Source organism: Schistocerca serialis, chromosome 8, assembly GCF_023864345.2.
Source record: "Schistocerca serialis cubense isolate TAMUIC-IGC-003099 chromosome 8, iqSchSeri2.2, whole genome shotgun sequence".
Classification (NCBI taxonomy): domain Eukaryota; kingdom Metazoa; phylum Arthropoda; class Insecta; order Orthoptera; family Acrididae; genus Schistocerca; species Schistocerca serialis.
The window spans coordinates 481,579,483-481,599,503 of NC_064645.1; the positions used below are offsets into that span (position 1 = coordinate 481,579,483).

A 20,021-nucleotide genomic window follows, 5' to 3' on the forward strand; every position below is an offset into this window, starting at 1 on the left:
ATTATAAAAGATTTAATAACCCCAAAAATCTGCCCTCGCCTAAAAAATGCGCTGGCTGGAAAATAAGGATGCAGCCTACTGGGGTGTAATAATCATACTCTTTCTAAAGACTTATTCGGACAAAGTAAAGAAACACATGATTAAAATAGATACTTACAGCTGGTGAACTATGTTGAAGTACCTTGAAGATCCTCTGCTGCCAGCTAAAATATCTTTTTTTAGCTTTGTTTCTGGGCAGATCATGCACTTTTTGTGAACCCCATGGCATCTTTCCTGTACAATGCTTTGTCATCTCTACTTGCTGATGTGATGTCCTTAGTTGTTAAGGCTGAAGTATTATTTGCCCCGAAATCAGTGTGTGATACAAAGCTTGGTAATAAAGCTGATCTTATTCCTGCAATAGACATGCTGTATGGTCTGAGCTCAGAAAAGCAAAATGGCCTGCCAAGGATATTTTAACTTGCAGGACTGAGTGCAGGAGCTTTCTGATCAAAATGTGCTCAAACCTCCTTCTAAAGTCACATTTGAAGTGCAGCATTTGTAGATACATAAGCTTTTGTGATCAAGTTGTGATAAATAGCACACAACAGAAGAGATCCATTGTCCAGCAAGTTGAAGAACTGCAGGCCAAAAAGTCCAGGATATTGGCTGAAAGGCCCATTGTACTGAGTGGAACTGATGAACAGATCACTTCTCTCACAAAGGAGTTTTGACTGGTTTTCATTGATTAATTTGAATTGCTGATTAGACAAAATACAGAGTGTTGTTACTTAGTGTAAATGGATAGATAAAAAATCTACAGAGCAAGCGGCAGCAGATGAACACACACACACAAAAAGAGTTTAACTTTAACAAGCTTTGTGAGCCAGTGGCTCCTTTTTCGGGTAGTAGAATTGAAGGGGAAGGAAGTGTTGTGAAGGAAAAGGACTGGATCGGTTTAGGGAAAGGACCACAGTTCAGGAAAGTCACCCAGACTCTCGGGTCAGGGGAGACTTACCGGACAAGATGAGAAGGCAAAGCAGTCACTATACGTACCCCAGAGCTATTCTTATTTTTTAAACTTTAATGTTATATAACATATTTTTTTATGTTTGTCTGGTCTTATGCATTATTTTGGCTGGAAAGTTTGTAAGTCCCATATGGTCGGATGAAGGTGTTACCAAATTATAAAACCTAATGATAAAGGTGACTGAAAATACCTCCTCCTACATTCTAATGTTCAGTTTGCCAGGCTTGTCAGGATATGAATACATTTTCTTATACATTCTAGTTTGTGTCCACTTTTCCAAACCCCCTTTTAATATTAACTGCCAGTATCTTGGCTGTAGCAGATGGTCCATAACAATCCATGCTAATTTAGGGAAATAATGGCCAGGCAGCTAATGTGCCAGATGTAGACTGCACATACAAAAAGAGATTCATAAAGAAGTTAGTTACAAAATGAAAATCTTGGATGGAATATAACAATACTAAGAAGAGTAAAGTTGCTACTCACCATATAGTGGAGACGCTGAGTCGCAGATAGACGACAGACACGCACGCCTGCATGCATGCATACACGCGTGCATGCACGTTTGTGTGAGCGTGCGCGCGCGCTCACACACACACACACACACACACACACACACACACACACACACACACACACACACACACACACACACACACACACACACAATTGCAGTCTCGGACAACTGAAGCCACACTGCGAGCAGCAGCAGCACCAGTGAATGATGGGAGTGGCGACTGGGTGGGGGTATGGAGGAGGCTGAGGCAGGAAGGGAGGGGGATGGTAAGGTTGGAAGCAGACAGTGAAGTGCTGTTGGGGAGCACGCAGTGACGAGGCAAAGAGAGGGTAGGGCAGCTGTGTGCAATCCTCTGTGGAAAAAAAAATATGTATTCTGAAGAATAGTCTTTGATGTCATCTCTGCTGCAGTATTTGTCCTCAGCCCATCATTTGAAAAATGACTTACATGGTTTGAGACTAAACTTAAAAATGAGATATTAGTAAATCAATATTATTAATGTGCAGTTCAATTGCCATTTTTCAGCAATATGTTAAAAGGATGTGTTCTATAGTTATGTTTTGAATTGTTGTTAAAAATTCTTATTTTCTTCCTTAACAGCTTTTCAGACACATTTTGTTTGATGCTGGACACATTAACGTTCAGTATTTGCTGAAAGTTTACTTCAAGTACAAATTTTAAAGCTCCTATGCTTGCATCAATGAAATATGTGATAACTCGTGTATACAAAGGATGGAGAAATGCACTGTTGTTATTTTTATATGTATGTCTTGTTATAGTACTTTAGCACTTGTATATAATTGTTCCATTTGCTTAGTCCTCCAATCCTAGGTGATAATTATTGGGACTGTCATTTTAATTTTACATGAAAGGACCGAAAGTGTCACTTAATTTGCTGAAAATTATTTAATTTCCACATATTGTAACACCTAATGAAAAGACAAAAGTTCTGTTTAGTTTTCATTTAATCATAAGATCGTCAGTGCTTTAGATGTAAAAGCAGTTCCAACAAACTTCAAATTTGTTATTGATTTTAATCTGATGAACAGTTTTCTGTTCGTATTAAATTCTTGCTCTGTGATTCAAACAATTTGTATGATAATTTGATACCATCATTTATGTTTAAAAGGTTTGACTCTATGGAAAATATCTTTTATCTTTAAAAGCATTGACAAAAGCTGTCACTTGGTCTTAATATAAATGCCTTAAAATCGAAGTATTCAACATGATGTGTGAGATTTTGGGGTGATAAATTGTAATTAAATATTGGATTCTGTCAAAAAATGTTGCTTAAATTATAATTTCGTAGTATGGCACTGTCGTAGCTATTAGATGGTAAACAATTTTAGCCAAGTAAAATTTTCTGTACACACAATAATTCTTTGCTTTCATAAAATTCATGTTTTTAAGGATACATCACAGACATACTGATCTGTGTCAGTATTTATTCTGCATTTGTAGAGGGCTGATATTTTGTAGCATTTTTACCTGAGTATTTTGCAATGTAATTTTCACAATCTGTGTATTTAAAAATTAAATAAAGCAACTAAAAAAGGAAATGAACATTAACAGAAGAACAGTTCTTGAATAAAATGTTTTTGTCTCAATTTTTTTTCTTATTTAGTGTCACCAGTTACTAGAGGATTGCTATTAATTCAAAGTTAGACTTGACTTGTTAATAAAAACAGGAACATTGTTAATTTACACAACTTCCTGTTCATTTAACATTCAGACCTTAAATCTTGTAAAGGAGACAATTTGCTTTTCATTATTGACTGTTGATCATGAATTTCCAATTTCATCAGATGACCTATTGCTGTTGTTTCTTAAAGTGTACCAATCTAAATAAAACAGTTTAATTGAATATAATAGAGGGAAGCATTCCACGTGGGAAAAATATATCTAAAAACACAGATGTGAATATAATAGAGGGAAACATTCCACGTGGGAAAAATATATCTAAAAACAAAGATGATGTGACTTACCAAACGAAAGCGCTGGCACGTCGATAGACACACAAACAAACACAAATATACACACAAAATTCTAGCTTTCGCAACCAACGGTTGCTTCGTCAGGAAAGAGGGAGGGAGAGGGAAAGACGAAAGGATGTGGGTTTTAAAGGAGAGGGTAAGGAGTCATTCCAATCCCGGGAGCGGGAAGACTTACCTTAGGGGGAATCCATCGTCATTCTTCCAGTGGACAGGGGTTCCACGACCGTGGTACTTGGTTATCGGGAGTATGTGGCTGAGGCACTGCGTCAGCTTTCAGACAACACCACATACAAAGTTTGCCAAGGTAATCCCATTCCTGATGTCCAGACGGCGGAGCTTCAAGGAATCCTCAGAACCTTAGGCCCCTTACAAAACCTTTCACCTGACTCCATCAACCTCCTCACCCCACCGACACCCCGCACCCCTACCTTCTACCTTCTTCCTAAAATTCACAAACCCAATCATCCCGGCCGCCCCATTGTAGCTGGTTACCAAGCCCCCACAGAACGTAGATCAACACCTTCAACCCATTACATGCAGTCTCCCATCCTTCATCAAAGACACCAACCACTTTCTCCAACGCCTGGAATCCTTACCCAATCTATTACCCCCGGAAACCATCCTTGTAACCATTGATGCAACTTCCTTATACACAAATATTCCGCACGTCCAGGGCCTCGCTGCGATGGAGCACTTCCTTTCACGCCGATCACCTGCCACCCTACCTAAAACCTCTTTCCTCATTACCTTAGCCAGCTTCATCCTGACCCTCAACTTCTTCACTTTTGAAGGCCAGACATGCCAACAATTTAAGGGAACAGCCATGGGTACCAGGATGGCCCCCTCGTACGCCAACCTATTCATGGGTCGCTTAGAGGAAGCCTTCTTGGTTACCCAGGCCTGCCAACCCAAAGTTTGGTACAGATTTATTGATGACATCTTCATGATCTGGACTCACAGTGAAGAAGAACTCCAGAATTTCCTCTCCAACCTCAACTCCTTTGGTTCCATCAGATTCACCTGGTCCTACTCCAAATCCCATGCCACTTCCCTTGACGTTGACCTCCACCTGTCCAATGGCCAGCTTCACACGTCCGTCCACATCAAACCCACCAACAAGCAACAGTACCTTCATTATGACAGCTGCCACCCATTCCACATCAAACGGTCCCTTCCCTACAGCCTAGGTCTTCGTGGCAAACGAATCTGCTCCAGTCCGGAATCCAATAACCATTACACCAACAACCTGACAACAGCTTTCGCATCCCGCAACTACCCTCTCGACCTGGTACAGAAGCAAATAACCAGAGCCACTTCCTCATCCTCTCAAACCCAGAAACTCCCACAGAAGAACCACAAAAGTGCCCCACTTGTGACAGGATACTTTCTGGGACTGGATCAGACTCTGAATGTGGCTCTCCAGCAAGGATACGACTTCCTCAAATCCTGCCCTGAAATGAGATCCATCCTTCATGAAATCCTCCCCACTCCACCAAGAGTGTCTTTCCGCCGTCCACCTAACCTTCGTAACCTCTTAGTTCATCCCTATGAAATCCCCAAACCACCTTCTCTACCCTCTGGCTCCTACCCTTGTAACCGCCCCCAGTGTAAAACCTGTCCCATGCACCCTCCCACCACCACCAACTCCAGTCCTGTAACCTGGAAAGTGTACACGATCAAAGGCAGAGCCACGTGTGAAAGCACCCACGTGATTTACCAATTGACCTGCCTACACTGTGAAGCCTTCTATGTGGGAATGACCAGCAACAAACTGTCCATTCACATGAACGGACACAGGCAGTGTTTGTTGGTAATGAGGATCACCCTGTGGCTAAACATGCGTTGGTGCACGGCCGGCACATCTTGGCACAGTGTTACACCGTCTGGGTTATCTGGATACTTCCCACTAACACCAACCTGTCAAAACTCCAGAGATGGGAACTTGCTCTTCAATATATCCTCTCTTCCCGTTATCCACCAGGCCTCAATCTCCGCTAATTTCAAGTTGCCGCCACTCATACCTCACCTGTCTTTCAACAACCTCTTTGCCTCTGCACTTCCGCCTCGACTGACATCTCTGCCCCAACTCTTTGCCTTTTAATATGTCTGCTTGTGTCGGTATATGTGTGGATGGGTATGTGTGTGTGTGTGTGCGAGTGTAAACCCGTCATTTTTTCCCCCTAAGGTAAGTCTTTCCGCTCCCGGGATTGGAATGACTCCTTACGCTCTCCTTTAAAATCCACATCCTTTCGCCTTTCCCTCTCCTTCCCTCTTTCCTGACGAAGCAACCATTGGTTGCGAAAGCTAGAATTTTGTGTGTATATTTGTGTTTGTTTGTGTGTCTATCGACGTGCCAGCGCTTTCGTTTGGTAAGTCACATCATCTTTGTTTTTAGATATAAAAACACAGATGATGTGACTTACCGAACGAAAGTGCTGGCAGGTCGATAGAGCCACAAACAAACACAAACATACACACGAAATTCAAGCTTTCGCAACAAACTGTATTCTCATCAGGAAAGAGGGAAGGCATGTTTGCGGAGGGAATGTAAATAAAACTTAATGGGGTCGTTGTTGGGATGTTGTGAGGGTGACATGGTAGTAGAAGGTGGAAAGTGTAACATGAGGCTGAAATGAAAGTGAAAATAAAAATATATGGCGAGAGATTAAGGTGAACTAGAAAGCAACTGGAGATCTGGTGTGAAAAAAGGCGAAAAGGTGTTGGTTATAGCTGGGCTATGTTGATCCTGTGGTGAACTTGGGTTGGTAGACAACGATGTGCACAAAGGTTATGTGGTTGTGTTGCCGCCAAAGCACGTTAAAGGATGGAGCAATTTGGGAAAATTTCGAAAAAACTGCATGTAAATGTATTGAAAGGAGTGGTTTTGTGGTGGCAGATTGTGGAAATGAGGCTAACAATTGTCTGACGAAGAAATAATGACGTTAAAACCTGTGGGAAGCAGCTAAAAAGGATCAGTGATGTGGGAAAAACGGAAATGGAAAAATACGAAAGTTATTGGAACTAGCCGAAATGGCTGTTTAATAGCTGAAAGGAACTGTTTGTGAACTGTAAACGGTTGATTTTGTAGCAGCAGTATTGTTGAAAGCGGGGAAAAAAAATTTTTTGGTTATGGTTTGGAAGTGGGTTATGTATTATTGAGTATATATAGGTGGGATAAAATTGTATTGTTGGATGGTAGATTCGGTAGAGGAGAAGGTGAATACAAAGTGAAACTACTTGCAAAAACAGAAAGAGAAAATAAGATGACAGGAGAGATTTCGAAATGCAACAGTGACAATAACAAACGTAATTGTTGGGTTCAAATTAATGATACGAATATAATGGAGGGAAACATTCCACTTGGGAAAAATATATCTAAAAACACAGATGATGTGACTTACCGAACGAAAGTGCTGGCAGGTCGATAGACACACAAACATACACACGAAATTCAAGCTTTTGCAACAAACTGTTGCCTCATCAGGATGAGGCAACAGTGTTTTTAGATATAAACAGTTTAATTGAATAGACAAAAAAATGTACTTACCAAGCGGCACCAGAACACGCACATAAAAGGAGGTTATAAATTTGGCAAGCTTTCAGAGCCAGTGGCTTCTCCCCTGGGCAGAAGGGTTGAAGGGGAAGGAAGAGAGGTGAAGGAAAAGGATTGGAGAGGTCTAGGAAAAAGGGGTAGATTTCGGAAAACTCACCCAGAACCACGAGTTAGGGAGCACATACTGGACAGCATGAGAAGGAAAGACTGATTATTGGCGAGTGGGGTTCTGGGTGACTTTCCAGAAATCTACCCCTTTTCCAAGACCTCTTCAGTCCTTTCCTTCACCCTCTTCCTTTCCTTTCACACTTTCTGCCTGGCTCCGAAAGCTTGCCTAATTGTAACTTCCTTTTATGTGTGTGCTCTGCCACCACTTGGTGAGATTTTTTTTATACATCCAATGAAATTATTTTGTCAAAAATTGATTGTTAATTTAAATAAAACATAATTTAAGACAGATTGGTGCTTACCGTAAAGAAGACCCATAAAGAAGAAATATAAAGTTGCAGACTGGCACAATTAAAACATACTTAAGTTAAAGCTTTAGGCCACAGCCCTCATCAGTAAAGAAAGACACACACCATTCACACACACAAGCAAGCGCACCTCGTGCACACACAACTGCCACCTCCAGCATCTCGGGCCAGAATGCTGGAGTTGATGGTGAGATGTGCTTGCTTTTTGTGTGTGTGTGTGTGTGTGTGTGTGTGTGTGTGTGTGTGTGTGTGTGTGTGTCTCTTACTGATGAAGGCTGTGGCCGAAAGCTTGATGTAAGTGTCTTTTGATTGTGCCAGCGTGCAACTTGACGTGTCTTCTTTGGGGTATGTAGAAATCTATTTTTTTCCTGCTTTGTTGATACTAGTTTCCATTGTTTGATTAAAACGTAGTTTAATCACTTTTTACTTGCACATAAGAGGGCAGACCACAGTTATATATAGGGAATGTCTTCACATTGCATAATTCATATAGGAAGTCACTTTCCGGGTGTTGACTGTTTTATTTTTTTAAAAGGTTTCTGATGTCTATTTTTTTAAAAGGTTTCTGGTGTCACGAAGATTCCCCTTTGATTCATCCTTGTGGATGGTCAGAACGTGTGGGGCATTGTATATCAGCACATCGAAGCTATATGGAAAGATGTATATCGGGCAACCTGCACGAAGATGATGCCACAGAAGAATATTTTATAACACCAAGAACAATTCATTATCCACCTGATATTGAATTTAGGGAAGGAATGAAACTTGAAGCTGTAGATCCGTTGAATTTGTCATCAATTTGTGTGGCAACTGTTATGAAGGTATTTATAATTGATATTATCAAAGTCAAGCCACTGTTTTCCTAGTTATTTCTTTAATGTGGAAATACTTCTTTTGCTTGTTTATGTAACAGTTATATTGTAATATGTCTGTTTAGATTTATGTACTTGTCCATTTATGTAACATTTGACTGATAGGTGTGTTTGATTATTATGAAATTGCATCAAAGATGATAAAATTCACCACCGAATTGAGTCACCTTGTAGCTGATAGTGAGTAACAAGTACATATACCTTGATTATTGTTGTTCCGTGTTGTGGCTCTCAAATGGCTCTGGGCACTATGGGACTCAACTGCTGAGGTCATTAGTCGCTTCGTGTTGTGGCCTGTGTTGTACATGGTGGCTGCTGTAGGAGGCATCAGACTCAACCACTTCTATGACAGCTAATGAAGCTTGCTGAAATTGTTTACTTACTATCCTAGATACTGAGGATGTTATTCTGAGTAGTTCCAGGAACTTGGAAAGATTCAAATCTGAGAACTTGGTGAATTATTCCACATAAATGATTGCTTCTGAATTTTCCATATGCTGAATAGTCAGTTTAATATGGTGGGTACAGGAAGACAGGGAGGGTAATGTTGTAATCCTTTTCAAAATAAAGGGCAAATGGCAAAACTTCTTGGTCGCAAAGTAGCTGTCAGTTTCACCTCATTTAAGACTGGCAACAGACAGAATGCATTTTTAGCCATTGGAGATACAGCAGGTAAATTGGCTGCTGACAGTGCATGATAACAGATTATGCATATATGCTGCAAATGAACAGACACTGCTATTGCATATTGGTAATGCCAAACTCTTCAGATGTGACAGAAATGTGACAGTGTGTGCTCTGATTGGACATCTAAGTTCCAAGGCATATTATGTCAACTAACAGTTAATATTAATCAGGCTGTAGCTATTTTACTTCACAAAAGAAAAGATGAACCAATTGGTGGAGGTTGGAAAGGGAGTAAAACACTAAAGTTAAGTGGGACATACATTGGGTGAAGAGGAAAGAACACACAAATGAAAGAAATGTTGTCAGAGAGAAAAGGAGATCAAAACTAATACATCACCACACACATTGCCAGCTTCAGTTTAAATATTGTTGAATGAGGTGTGAAGCTGGATGTGGGAGAAATGAATACAGCAAATGGAGAAGATAACACAAATTTTAACCAATACAGAAAGAGAGGAAGAAAAATAAATAAATAAAAGCTAAAAAATTCCAATAAATGAGTGGGTTGCCCCACACAGCACAAACAACTATAGCCTGTCCTGTTGGGCCAGTGCCGGTCGTAGGCTACCCTCGTGGGGTTGCCTGCACACAGACTTTTTCACTCATATTGAGAGGTATTTAAGTAATGTAAATGTGACTGTTCAACGGGACACATTACTTGTTATTAAGGATGTGGAATAAAAGTAATGTGTTCACACACACCTATTCTTTGAAAAGCAGAGTAGTACAGAAAAACTAAGTTTTTCTAATGTCTCTCATCCTGACATTTATCTCCAGATATATTCCCTCATTTATCAGCAAACATTGTGTAACTTTGTCAAGCTGATTTTTCATACTGTCTAGAAAATGAACAGAAATTTTCTGGCTCTCCATTTTCAGGTATACAGATGATGTACCTTTAGCAGTGTAGTTAGAAGGCAGTGATTTACGAAATTGCACTCCGCTCAAGGGCAGGTGTTACAGCAGCATGAAACTGTTATGATATTTCCAAGATGTACTTGTAGAAAAGTTTCTAAATCTACATGGGAATGTAGTTGGCAACCTGTTTGTGTTTAGGTTAAAAGTTTGTGAAAAAGTTTTTGCAACAAAAAAGAAAACAAAGTAAGGAAAAAATGTATAGAGAGATCCAACTTGATGATCCAACTGAGGAGCATTGAGAGGCCTGTGGAAACAAGTGATCTGACATCAGTTATTTCATCACATGTGAACAAAAAGAAATTTAATGTGCCATAATTATAATATGATGTTGGTATTTCTTACTTAGGTTTAATTTTTCTGTTAAATGTGTCACCATATGATCATGTCTGCTTGGAGGACACTCAGCTGAGCCAAATAATCCTGTAGACTATGGGCCAGTTGCCTGATGTCCATGTACAAGTTGTTTGCCCATCTCTGCCCTCGTATGCTAGTTCGCCTGCACGTGGGCAGCCGTGCTGGATCAGCCTGCTGTAGAGGAACATTTTCTTTGAGTTCGTTCATACAGTCTGCAAGTTTGGTGATCATTTACTGCTACACAGAAAGCAATGGTAAATGTCCTGACTAGTTTTGTTTTGCCTTGCCAGCTGACTTTGTCAATTACGATTATCCTCGAGCTGCTATTCTGACAGGAACTCCTTGTAAATCAAGATGTCATCGCGGAATGTGGCAGCAGTCCTGCAAAATCTACCGCTTCTTTCAGAAAATGGTTATTGGTATGTCCAAAGCCTATTATCCCCCTTTACCCTTCTGCCATGCATAGTATGGCATATGAGGCTAGTGCAATAAATGAGATGGGCGTGGCTCTGTACCACCTCACAGCCTTTCTGAGCACTCCTGAAGATGATGTTCCTTCACTCCATCTTTGTCTACATCATCTGCAGGTGCCTAATCTCCCCGAAGTGGAGATACGGCTGTCATCAACCAGAAATTTGGTTTGAACACCACAGTGCTTAATTAGGCATGATCTTTTTGGAGGTAATATGCTGTTTCCTTTGTATGAATTTTCTTCCCCAGTGAATTATAGGGGGAACCTACAGTTTGATGAAACCCCTACTAAAATGGAACGCAGTATTTTTCAGATTAAGAAACATTGCAAGAAGTGATGAGTAACAGATGCATTTCCTAGGACTAATGAAACCTGGGACCTGTGGATCCGAAATCTGACACTTTACCACTAAGCCACACCAGAATTTTCTATTAATTTCAATGTGACAGATGACATTATTTGCATGGTGAACATGTATTCACTAACAAAACCTTTCTCTCTTTAACACTAATACAAGGAAGTTTTTCTAGATACATACTACTTGTAAATTTTATTGTGGGTCTTAATTTTCTGTGCTTAGATTAATAAATGAAATGAAAAGATTATTTATGTAAAGCTTTGTCTAATAAAGTTAAATATTTCAGGTACTGAAAGAAGGGTACATAATGATACGAATTGACAGCTATGATGCAGATGAATCTGGAGCGGACTGGTTTTGTTATCACAGCAGCTCACCTTGCATATTCCCAGCAGGTTTCTGTGATACGAATTCAATTCCTCTGACTCCTCCTAAGGGCTATGACCCGTCAGAATTTGACTGGGAAACCTACCTCAGGGAAAATAATCTTGAAACTGTGCCGTTGGCGTTGTTCAACAGGGTGAGTTTTCGAATAACAGAAAAATAAATGATACATTCTGGTTCGAGCTGTCGGAGGTGGTAGGCATGTGTCCGTGAGGTGTGCTTGCTTGTATGAATGAATGTTTGTGTGCCTCGCTTTCTTTTTCTGATGAAGGCTGTGTCTGAAAGCTGATGTGTGTCTTTTAATTGTGTCCCCCTGCATCTTAATGTGCCATCTTTACAGCAGTAGCAATCTATCTTTTCCTTACATTGTAGAAAAAGTAAATGTAATTATCCAATAACAATATATTGGTGTATCATTTTCAGCTGAACTACTTTGGTTTCCTGGTGGTATTCAGCCAATGGACTATTATTTTAAAAAACAGTGGACTTAGTGATATATCTAAGTTAAGTGTAGCACATAATAGTTTTGTATAAGTAGAGGACCAGTATAATGTACGGTTTAGACCCAGTGTATAATTTAACACTCAATAGTAATTGGCTTCGTGATCTGCAACATGCATCACACATGCTTCTTTAAAAATTGTCAGCCTTCCATTACCTTGATATGAAGCGTATAGGATGGGAATAAATGGAGTTTGTTGACTGGGCTTCTGTAAATACTTCCTTTATATTTATAGCCAGAAATTGTCAGAAATATAACTAACTAATTAATTAATCTAAAAACAAAGATGATGTAACTTATCAAACGAAATCGTTGGTAAGACACTAACAAACACAAACACACACACACAAAATCCAAGCTTTCTCAACCCACGGTTGCTTCATCAGGAAAGAGGGAAGGAGAGGGAAAGACGAAAGTATGTGGGTTTTAAGGGAGAAGGTAAGGAGTCAATCCAATCCCGGGAGCGGAAAGACTTACGTTGGGGGGAAAAGGGACAGGTATACACTCGCTCGCACGCATGCACGCGCGCCCACACACACACACACACACACACACACACACACACACACACACACACACACACCCATCCGCACAAATACAGACACAAGCAGACATATGTAAAGGCCAAGAGTTTGGGCAGAGATGTCAGTCGAGGCGGAAGTACAGAGGCAAAGATGGTGTTGAATGATAGGTGAGGTATGAGCGGCGGCAACTTGAAATTAGCGGAGGTTGAGGCCAGGTGGGTATCGGGAAGAGAGGATGTATTAAAGGGCAAGTTCCCATCTCCGGAGTTCTGATAGGTTGGTGTTAGTGGGAAGTAGCCAGGTAACCCAGACGGTGTAACACTGTGCCAAGATGTGCCGGCCGTGCACCAAGGCATGTTTAGCCACAGGGTGATCCTCATTACCAACAAACACTGTCTGCCTGTGTCCGTTCATGCGAATGGACAGTTTGTTGCTGGTCATTCCCACATAGAAAGCTTCACAGTGTAGGCAGGTCAATTGGTAAATCACGTGGGTGCTTTCACACGTAGCTCTGCCTTTGATCGTTTACACCTTCCGGGTTACAGGACTGGAGTCGGTGGTGGTGGGAGGGTGCATGGGACAGGTTTTACACCGGGGGCGGTTACAAGGGTAGGAGCCAGAGGGTAGGGAAGGTGGTTTGGGGGTTTCATAGGGATGAACCAAGAGGTTACGAAGGTTAGGTGGACGGCGGAAAGACACTCTTGGTGGAGTGGGGAGGATTTCATGAAGGATGGATCTCATTTCAGGGCAGGATTTGAGGAAGTCGTATCCCTGCTGGAGAGCCACATTCAGAGTCTGATCCAGTCCCGGAAAGTATCTTGTCACAAGTGGGGCACTTTTGGGGTTCTTCTGTGGGAGGTTCTGGGTTTGAGTGGATGAGGAAGTGGCTCTGGTTATTTGCTTCTGTACCAGATCGGGAGGGTAGTTGTGAGATGCGAAAGCTGTTTTCAGGTTGTTGGTGTAATGGTTCAGGGATTCCGGACTGGAGCAGATTCATTTGCCACGAAGACCTAGGCTGTAGGGAAGGGAACGTTTGATATGGAATGGGTGGCAGCTGTCATGATTAATTAATTATAATGTAACTGGATAGATAAAAAAATCTACTCACCAAGGGGTGGCAAGAGAAAACACACACATACACACAAAAAGTTACGCATACTTTCGGAGCCAGTGGCTCCTTCCAGTAGTAGAGTTGAAGAGGAACGAAGAGGGATGAAGGAAAAGAATTGGAGAAGTTTAGGAAAAGAGGTAAAGTTCAGAAAAATCATCAGAACCTATGTCGGGGGGGGGGGGGGGGGGGGGGATGAGAAGGAAAGGCTGATTGTTCAGGGCTGCACCAGACAAGGTAGGTTTGGAAACCGGAGAGCTGAAAGGTGGTACACAGAGTAATATGCAAGACAGAAATTACTACTAAAACATTGAGCTATAGTTAATAATATTGGAAAGCTAAGTGCATTGTATGTAACAGAGGTGGGAGGGGGACACACCGAAAAACAGGCAGGACAGAAAATGAAAGATGTAGAAAAGTAAAATGGAGTGAAGAAAGGAGTAATTACTATGAAGAAATACTGAGATGGGAGGAATTAATGTAGATTAAGGCCAGGTGGGTGGTGAGAACGAAGGATATTTTGTAGTTCTAGTTCCCACCAGTGGAGTTCTGAGAAACTGACAGATGCCAAAAGACATTCTTTTGAAGTAGAAAACACACACACAAACACAACTCACATGTGACCACTGTCTCTGGCCACACTGGTCAGACTGCAGACTGTAACTGCGTGTTGCAAGGGCAGCATCTGGGGTGGCTGTTGGGTGCTATGAAGCAGCATAGGGTGAGGAGGGGCAAGGGTAAAAGGGTGGAAGTGGGGAAAGATGTAGTGCTGCTTGCGGGAGTGTGTAGGGACAGGTTAGGGATAGGGTAGGGCAGCTAAGTGCAGTGGAGAGTTTTGGGGATGGAGGGGGAACATACGATATATTGCAGTGGGAGAGTTCCCACTTGCACATTCACGAAAGTTATGAGAGTTGAGGGGCATGGAAGGGAAGCAGTGGTTGAGGAGGGAGTGAGACAAGGTTGTAGCCTATCACCGATGTTATTCAATCTGTACATTGAGCAAGAAGTAAAGGAAATCATTGAAATATTTTGGGTAGGAATTATAGTTCAGGGAGAAGAAATGTCGATGAGATTGTAATTCTGTCAGAGACAGCGAAGGACTTGGAAGAGCAGTTGAACAGAATGGACAGTGTCTTAAAAGGAAGATATAAGGTGAACAACAACAAAAGCAAAACAAGGATAGTGGAATGTAGTCAAATTAAATGTGATGCTCAGAGATGTAGATTAGGAAACAAGACACTTGAATTATTAAATGAGTTACGCTATTTGAATGGTAAAGTAACTGATGACGGCCAAAACAGATAAGATGTAAAATGTAGACTTGCAATAGCAAGAAAAGTGTTTCGGAAGAAGAGAAATCTGTTGACATCGAATATAAATTTAAGTGTTAGGAAGTATTTTCTGTAGGTATTTATCCGAGGTGTAGCCTTGTATCAAAGTGAAACATGGGCGATAAATAGTTTAGACAAGAAGAGAATAGAAGCTCTTGAAATCTGGTGCTACAGAAGACTGCTGAAGATTAGATGGGTAGATCACATAACTAATGAGCAGGCACTGGGGAGACAAGAAATTTGTGGAACGACTTTACTAAATGAAGGGATCAATTGGTAGGACACATTCTGAGACATCAAGAGATCACCAGTTAGTATTGGAGGAAAGTGTAGGGTTAAAACCTTAAAGAACTACTGAGAGATGAATACAGTAAACAGATTTAGAAAGTTGGAGGTTCCATTAATTATTTGGAAATGAAGAAGCTTGCACAGGACAGAGTAATTTGGAGAGCTGCGTCAAACCAGTCTTCGGACTGAAGACCATAACAAGAACAGGAACATTCCTCTAGATGGCCTATGTATAGTTTGATATAAGATGGTGCCATACGGGTGTCAATTTCTGTATCACAGATTCGTTTATAGGTGAAGGCTTCAAAGGAGAAGTTATTGTGTATGAGGATATAGCTGGTCATGGTGACCAGGAAGGAGGTTGTAGTTTTGGAGTCAGTCGGCCATTGGGGAAAGGTAGTGTTCAGTAGCACAAAGGCCGTGGACATTGGGGATGTTAGTGTAAAGTGAAGTGATATCTACAGTGATGGAGTAGTGCACTGTGTTGTAAAGGAACAAGAACTGTGGTGAATTGGTGGAGAAAATGATAGGAGAAGGGGAGTCGTGTGTGTGTGTGTGTGTGTGTGTGTGTGTGTGTGTGTGTGTGTGTGTGCGTGAGGCCTTTACCAACACCAAACCTACAACCTCCTTCCTGGTCACCATGACTGACTGTATCTTCTCCCACAGTTACTTCTCCTTTGAAGGCATCACCTGCAAGCAAATCTGTGGAGTAGAAACAGTCACCCACATGCCACCATCTCATATGCCAACCTATTTGGGCCATCTAGAAGTAACATTCCTAATCACCCAAATATCAAACCCTTTACCTGGCTCAGAATCGTTGATGTCCTCTTCATGGTCTGGACTGAGATTGTGGGCGCCTTATCTACATTCATGTAGAACCTCAACATCTTCTCCCCCGTTTGCTTCACCATATCCTTCTCTACCCATCAAGCCACATACATCAACATTCACCTTCACCCCAAGGATGGCTGTATCAGTATGTCCAGACATATCAAACCTACCAGTCACCAGCTATACGTCCACTTTGACAAGTACCATCCATTCCATACAAAGAAATTCCTTCCATACAGCCTAGCCACTTGTGGCTATTGCATCTGTAGTGATGAGCAGTCTCTTTCCAAATATAGCAAGAATTTCATTGACACCTTCACCGACCGAAATTATCGTCCCGACCGTGTTCGAGACAGACCTCCTGTGCCGTCTCTCTACACCCATCTTCTACAGTCCTGTATATCCAGTGTTTAGCCACAAAGGGACACTTGTCTTGTGGCTCAGTACCATCCATGACTGGAGCAACTGAATCACATTCTCCATCAGTGTTTTTTTTTACCTCTTGTCATGCTCCACGTCTTGGTATGCACTACCTCTCATTGTGCCCTAAAATGAGGAGTATTCTACCCCAGGGTGTCTACGACCTGGGAGATCTGGGCATTTTTTCATTCGGGAAAAACCTGGGAATTTTTTAGAATTCCGGGAATCTGTCATTGTTTTAGTTTTCAGTTAAATTTTTGTGATTTTGACTGGTAAGAATCAATACTCCAACAAAGGATATTAATGTATCCCGCTTATGCAGAATAATACTGCAGCAACAAAACATGCACGAGAGAGAGAGAGGAAAAAAAAACCTTAAGTTGCAAAGGAAATGCGCCATATACAACAGCAAAACATAGTGCCCGTACAAGCGTCTGCCAACAGCAAAGTGTGTCAAAGGCTTCAGGAAGACTATGCAATGCTTCCTAACAACAAATTGCTTCCGATGAGCGTGACGTGACATGACATTAGATTAGTTTGAGCAGTTGCGGGTGGGCTTTTGTGCATGCGCAGTTGAGTTGCGTATGAGTAGTACCTTCTCCCGCTTCTGGTTACGGATGTGTGGCTGGGCGCCACTATCTAATATTGGCTCGGTTCGGAGATGTCGTAGATCCGGGGCTATGCACAGAGCAGTCTGAGCTGTAGTGGGGAGGTGGGTATTCTCCACGTGACCCGTATTTATGTTTAGTGATTTTGCTGTTTCCTTTCATATACTGCTCTCACATTAAATGAAAACAAAACGGATTTGTGTGGCCAGGAGCTATCAAATGAACTAAAATATGTTCGCATAATTACGGAAGGCTAAAATATTTTATTAGTTTCAGGTTTTATTTCCACCTTTCTGACAGTCAAGCATTAATCGCCTTGCAGAACAACGAAGTTATTTTTGTTGGTTTGCTAAAAAGATATGGCTTTTGTTAATCTTTAGCGCTGAGGCAGTCAATGTATTTGAAACGAAGTGTTTAATTTCATACTGTTGGCTAGTTTCAACTGTTCGCTGCATTTCAAGTGCACGTTTTCCATCTTCTAGCTCGCATGGCATTATGCCATAATAAAGAACCAAACATGAGATAATACAGTATTGGTACTCAAGAAAATTAACATCCAAATCTGGACATAGGAATGTGCACTTTAAGACGAAATATGCATTTTAGTATGGTTCACGAAATTCCAATGCTCTTGAAGTATTCTCTGATGTCTTGTTTCGTTTGTGACATAGTGCAAGATCTTTTAATGTTTTACACGTAAGAACATATGAACTTCCTGCGTCATCATAGCTGTGCAAGAGCAGTGGCGCCTGTTATCTGGCGCTCTCTGGCAACTGCTGAAATGGATCAGTTTCTAACAGGTCACTGGCAAATGTTGCGAATGGTGGTTAGAAAAGCGTTATTTTCAAAGTAAATTTCCTTTTACACAAGATGGACTATGTGCGAAAATGTACGATGAATTTCTTAAATCACAGAGCATTTGACTCTCAATTAAAAATCAACTCTTCGAGGATGACCATCTAGAGGAGTTTTGAGCCCAGAAGATCAGACATTTACCTCGTTACTGCAAATTTTACTGGCACATTTGTGTGATATATCTTAAATGCGCAAGAAAGATCAACATTATATGTGGAAGCTTAGCTTCTCGTGCAGCTTATTAATCTTCGAGACCACGATTATATGTGAAAGCTTTGTTTTTCTTGTAGCAACACTATGTATATTAATTTAAATCATTAACTTTTCCTATTTGTCTGTTTGCGCTACTTAAGAGTGATCTTGCTATCAGCTGACTTCATCATGTGTCTTGAACTGTGACTGGCTTACAAAAGCGCTTCGCAATTTCGATTTCAATGCTTTGGAAAGTAATATGTGGTGTTTGGTGGAATTCAAATTTATACCTTCATAACACGAAAATATGTAGTGTATATGTTGCTGCACATCAAAGATCTTTCCAGAATGTGTTCCCCTCCCCCCGAGTTTCGTTTTCTAAAGTGCTGGGAAATTCTATGTCAGCGTATAAAACCATAAACATCCAAAGGACTGATAAGTTTTACAGTGCCGAGGAAAAGTATACTATCACTTAACACGGGAAAAGTGTGTGTTCACCCGGGAGAAAGTGTGTTTTCAACTGGGAAATCTGGGAAAAATCTGGGAATTTTTTTTCCTTGTCCATGTATACACACTGTACCCACTATCCTTCTCACCCATCCCATAGCAGTATTCTGGCACCCACCAAACCTAACAAAATCCTTGCCTATCTCTACTCTGCCCATGCTCCCAATCCCTTGCTTCATTTGTCATATCCCTGCAATAGATCTAAATGCTAGACCTGCCCCATACTTCTTCCCACCACCAGGTTACAGGCCTCTCCTGTCCTGTCAAAGACAGCGCTGTCTATGAAATCAGCTATTTGATCTACAAACTAGGCTGCTACCACTGTGCTGCTTTCTATGTGGGCAAGACAACTAACAAGATGTCTATCCACGTGAATGGCCACCTGCACACTGTGACCAAGAAACTGCTGGATCACCCAGTTGCTAAACATGCTGCCAAACATGATGTGCTTTAGTTCAGTTCCTGTGCCATCTGGATCCTTCCTACCACCAGCTTTTCTGAATTATGCTGTTGTGAACTATCCCTGCAATATATCTACATTCCCATAAACCCTCTGGCCTCTCCCTCTACTAGTTCCTCTCTTCCACCTGCCCACCTACCTATCCCATTCCCTGCTCCCACTCCAGCACTTCACCGCTATATATATCCCGCTAAAACAACTACTGGTCTTCTTCCCCTTTCCATACTTCTCTCATTTTCCAGTCTTCCCCCCCCCCCCCCCCCCCCTCCCAACAACCCATTTGTTCCACCCGGGAATCACCCTATCCCCACTACCCTCTTAGGTGTGTGCCAGTTGTGCTTGTTTAAATGTGTGTGTTTGTTTTCTATTTCGGAAGTATGCCTTTAACCGAAAGCTTAAATTTATAGCAGTCTTTTTGTTGTGCTTGTCTGCATCTCAAATATGAGTGTACTGAAATAGAAATTCATTGGAAAAGTACTGAGGATTTTACATAAGTATAGTCAGTTGGTTCGCATATTCAAAACAGCACTGGATGAGATAGTATCCAGTATAAAGTTGTGATTCGAGCCGGCAAAAGACCAATTGGAGAGTGTGAACATTGATTAGTGCACATTAATTCAATGAAGTGGTTGTTATAATTCTGAATATATTTATTAATATAATAGAAGGAAACATTCCACGTGGGAAAAATTATATATAAAATCAAAGATGAGGTGACTTACCGAACGAAAGCGCTGGCAGGTCGATAGACACAAACAAACATACACACAAAATTCAAGCTTTCGCAACAAACTGTTG

At 41.3% G+C, this 20,021-nt stretch overlaps 1 protein-coding gene across 3 annotated transcripts in view; it reads left to right on the forward strand.

The window, feature by feature from the left end:
- The window catches only part of LOC126417144 (polycomb protein Sfmbt-like), a 299,440-nt gene that overhangs the window by 236,177 nt on the left and 43,242 nt on the right, over positions 1 to 20,021 (forward strand). For all 3 annotated transcript variants that reach the window (XM_050085040.1, XM_050085042.1, XM_050085041.1), the window contains 2 exons: positions 8,111 to 8,370; positions 11,497 to 11,730. In XM_050085040.1, the coding sequence (XP_049940997.1) occupies positions 8,111 to 8,370; positions 11,497 to 11,730 (494 nt within the window). The remainder of the gene's footprint in view (positions 1 to 8,110; positions 8,371 to 11,496; positions 11,731 to 20,021) is intronic.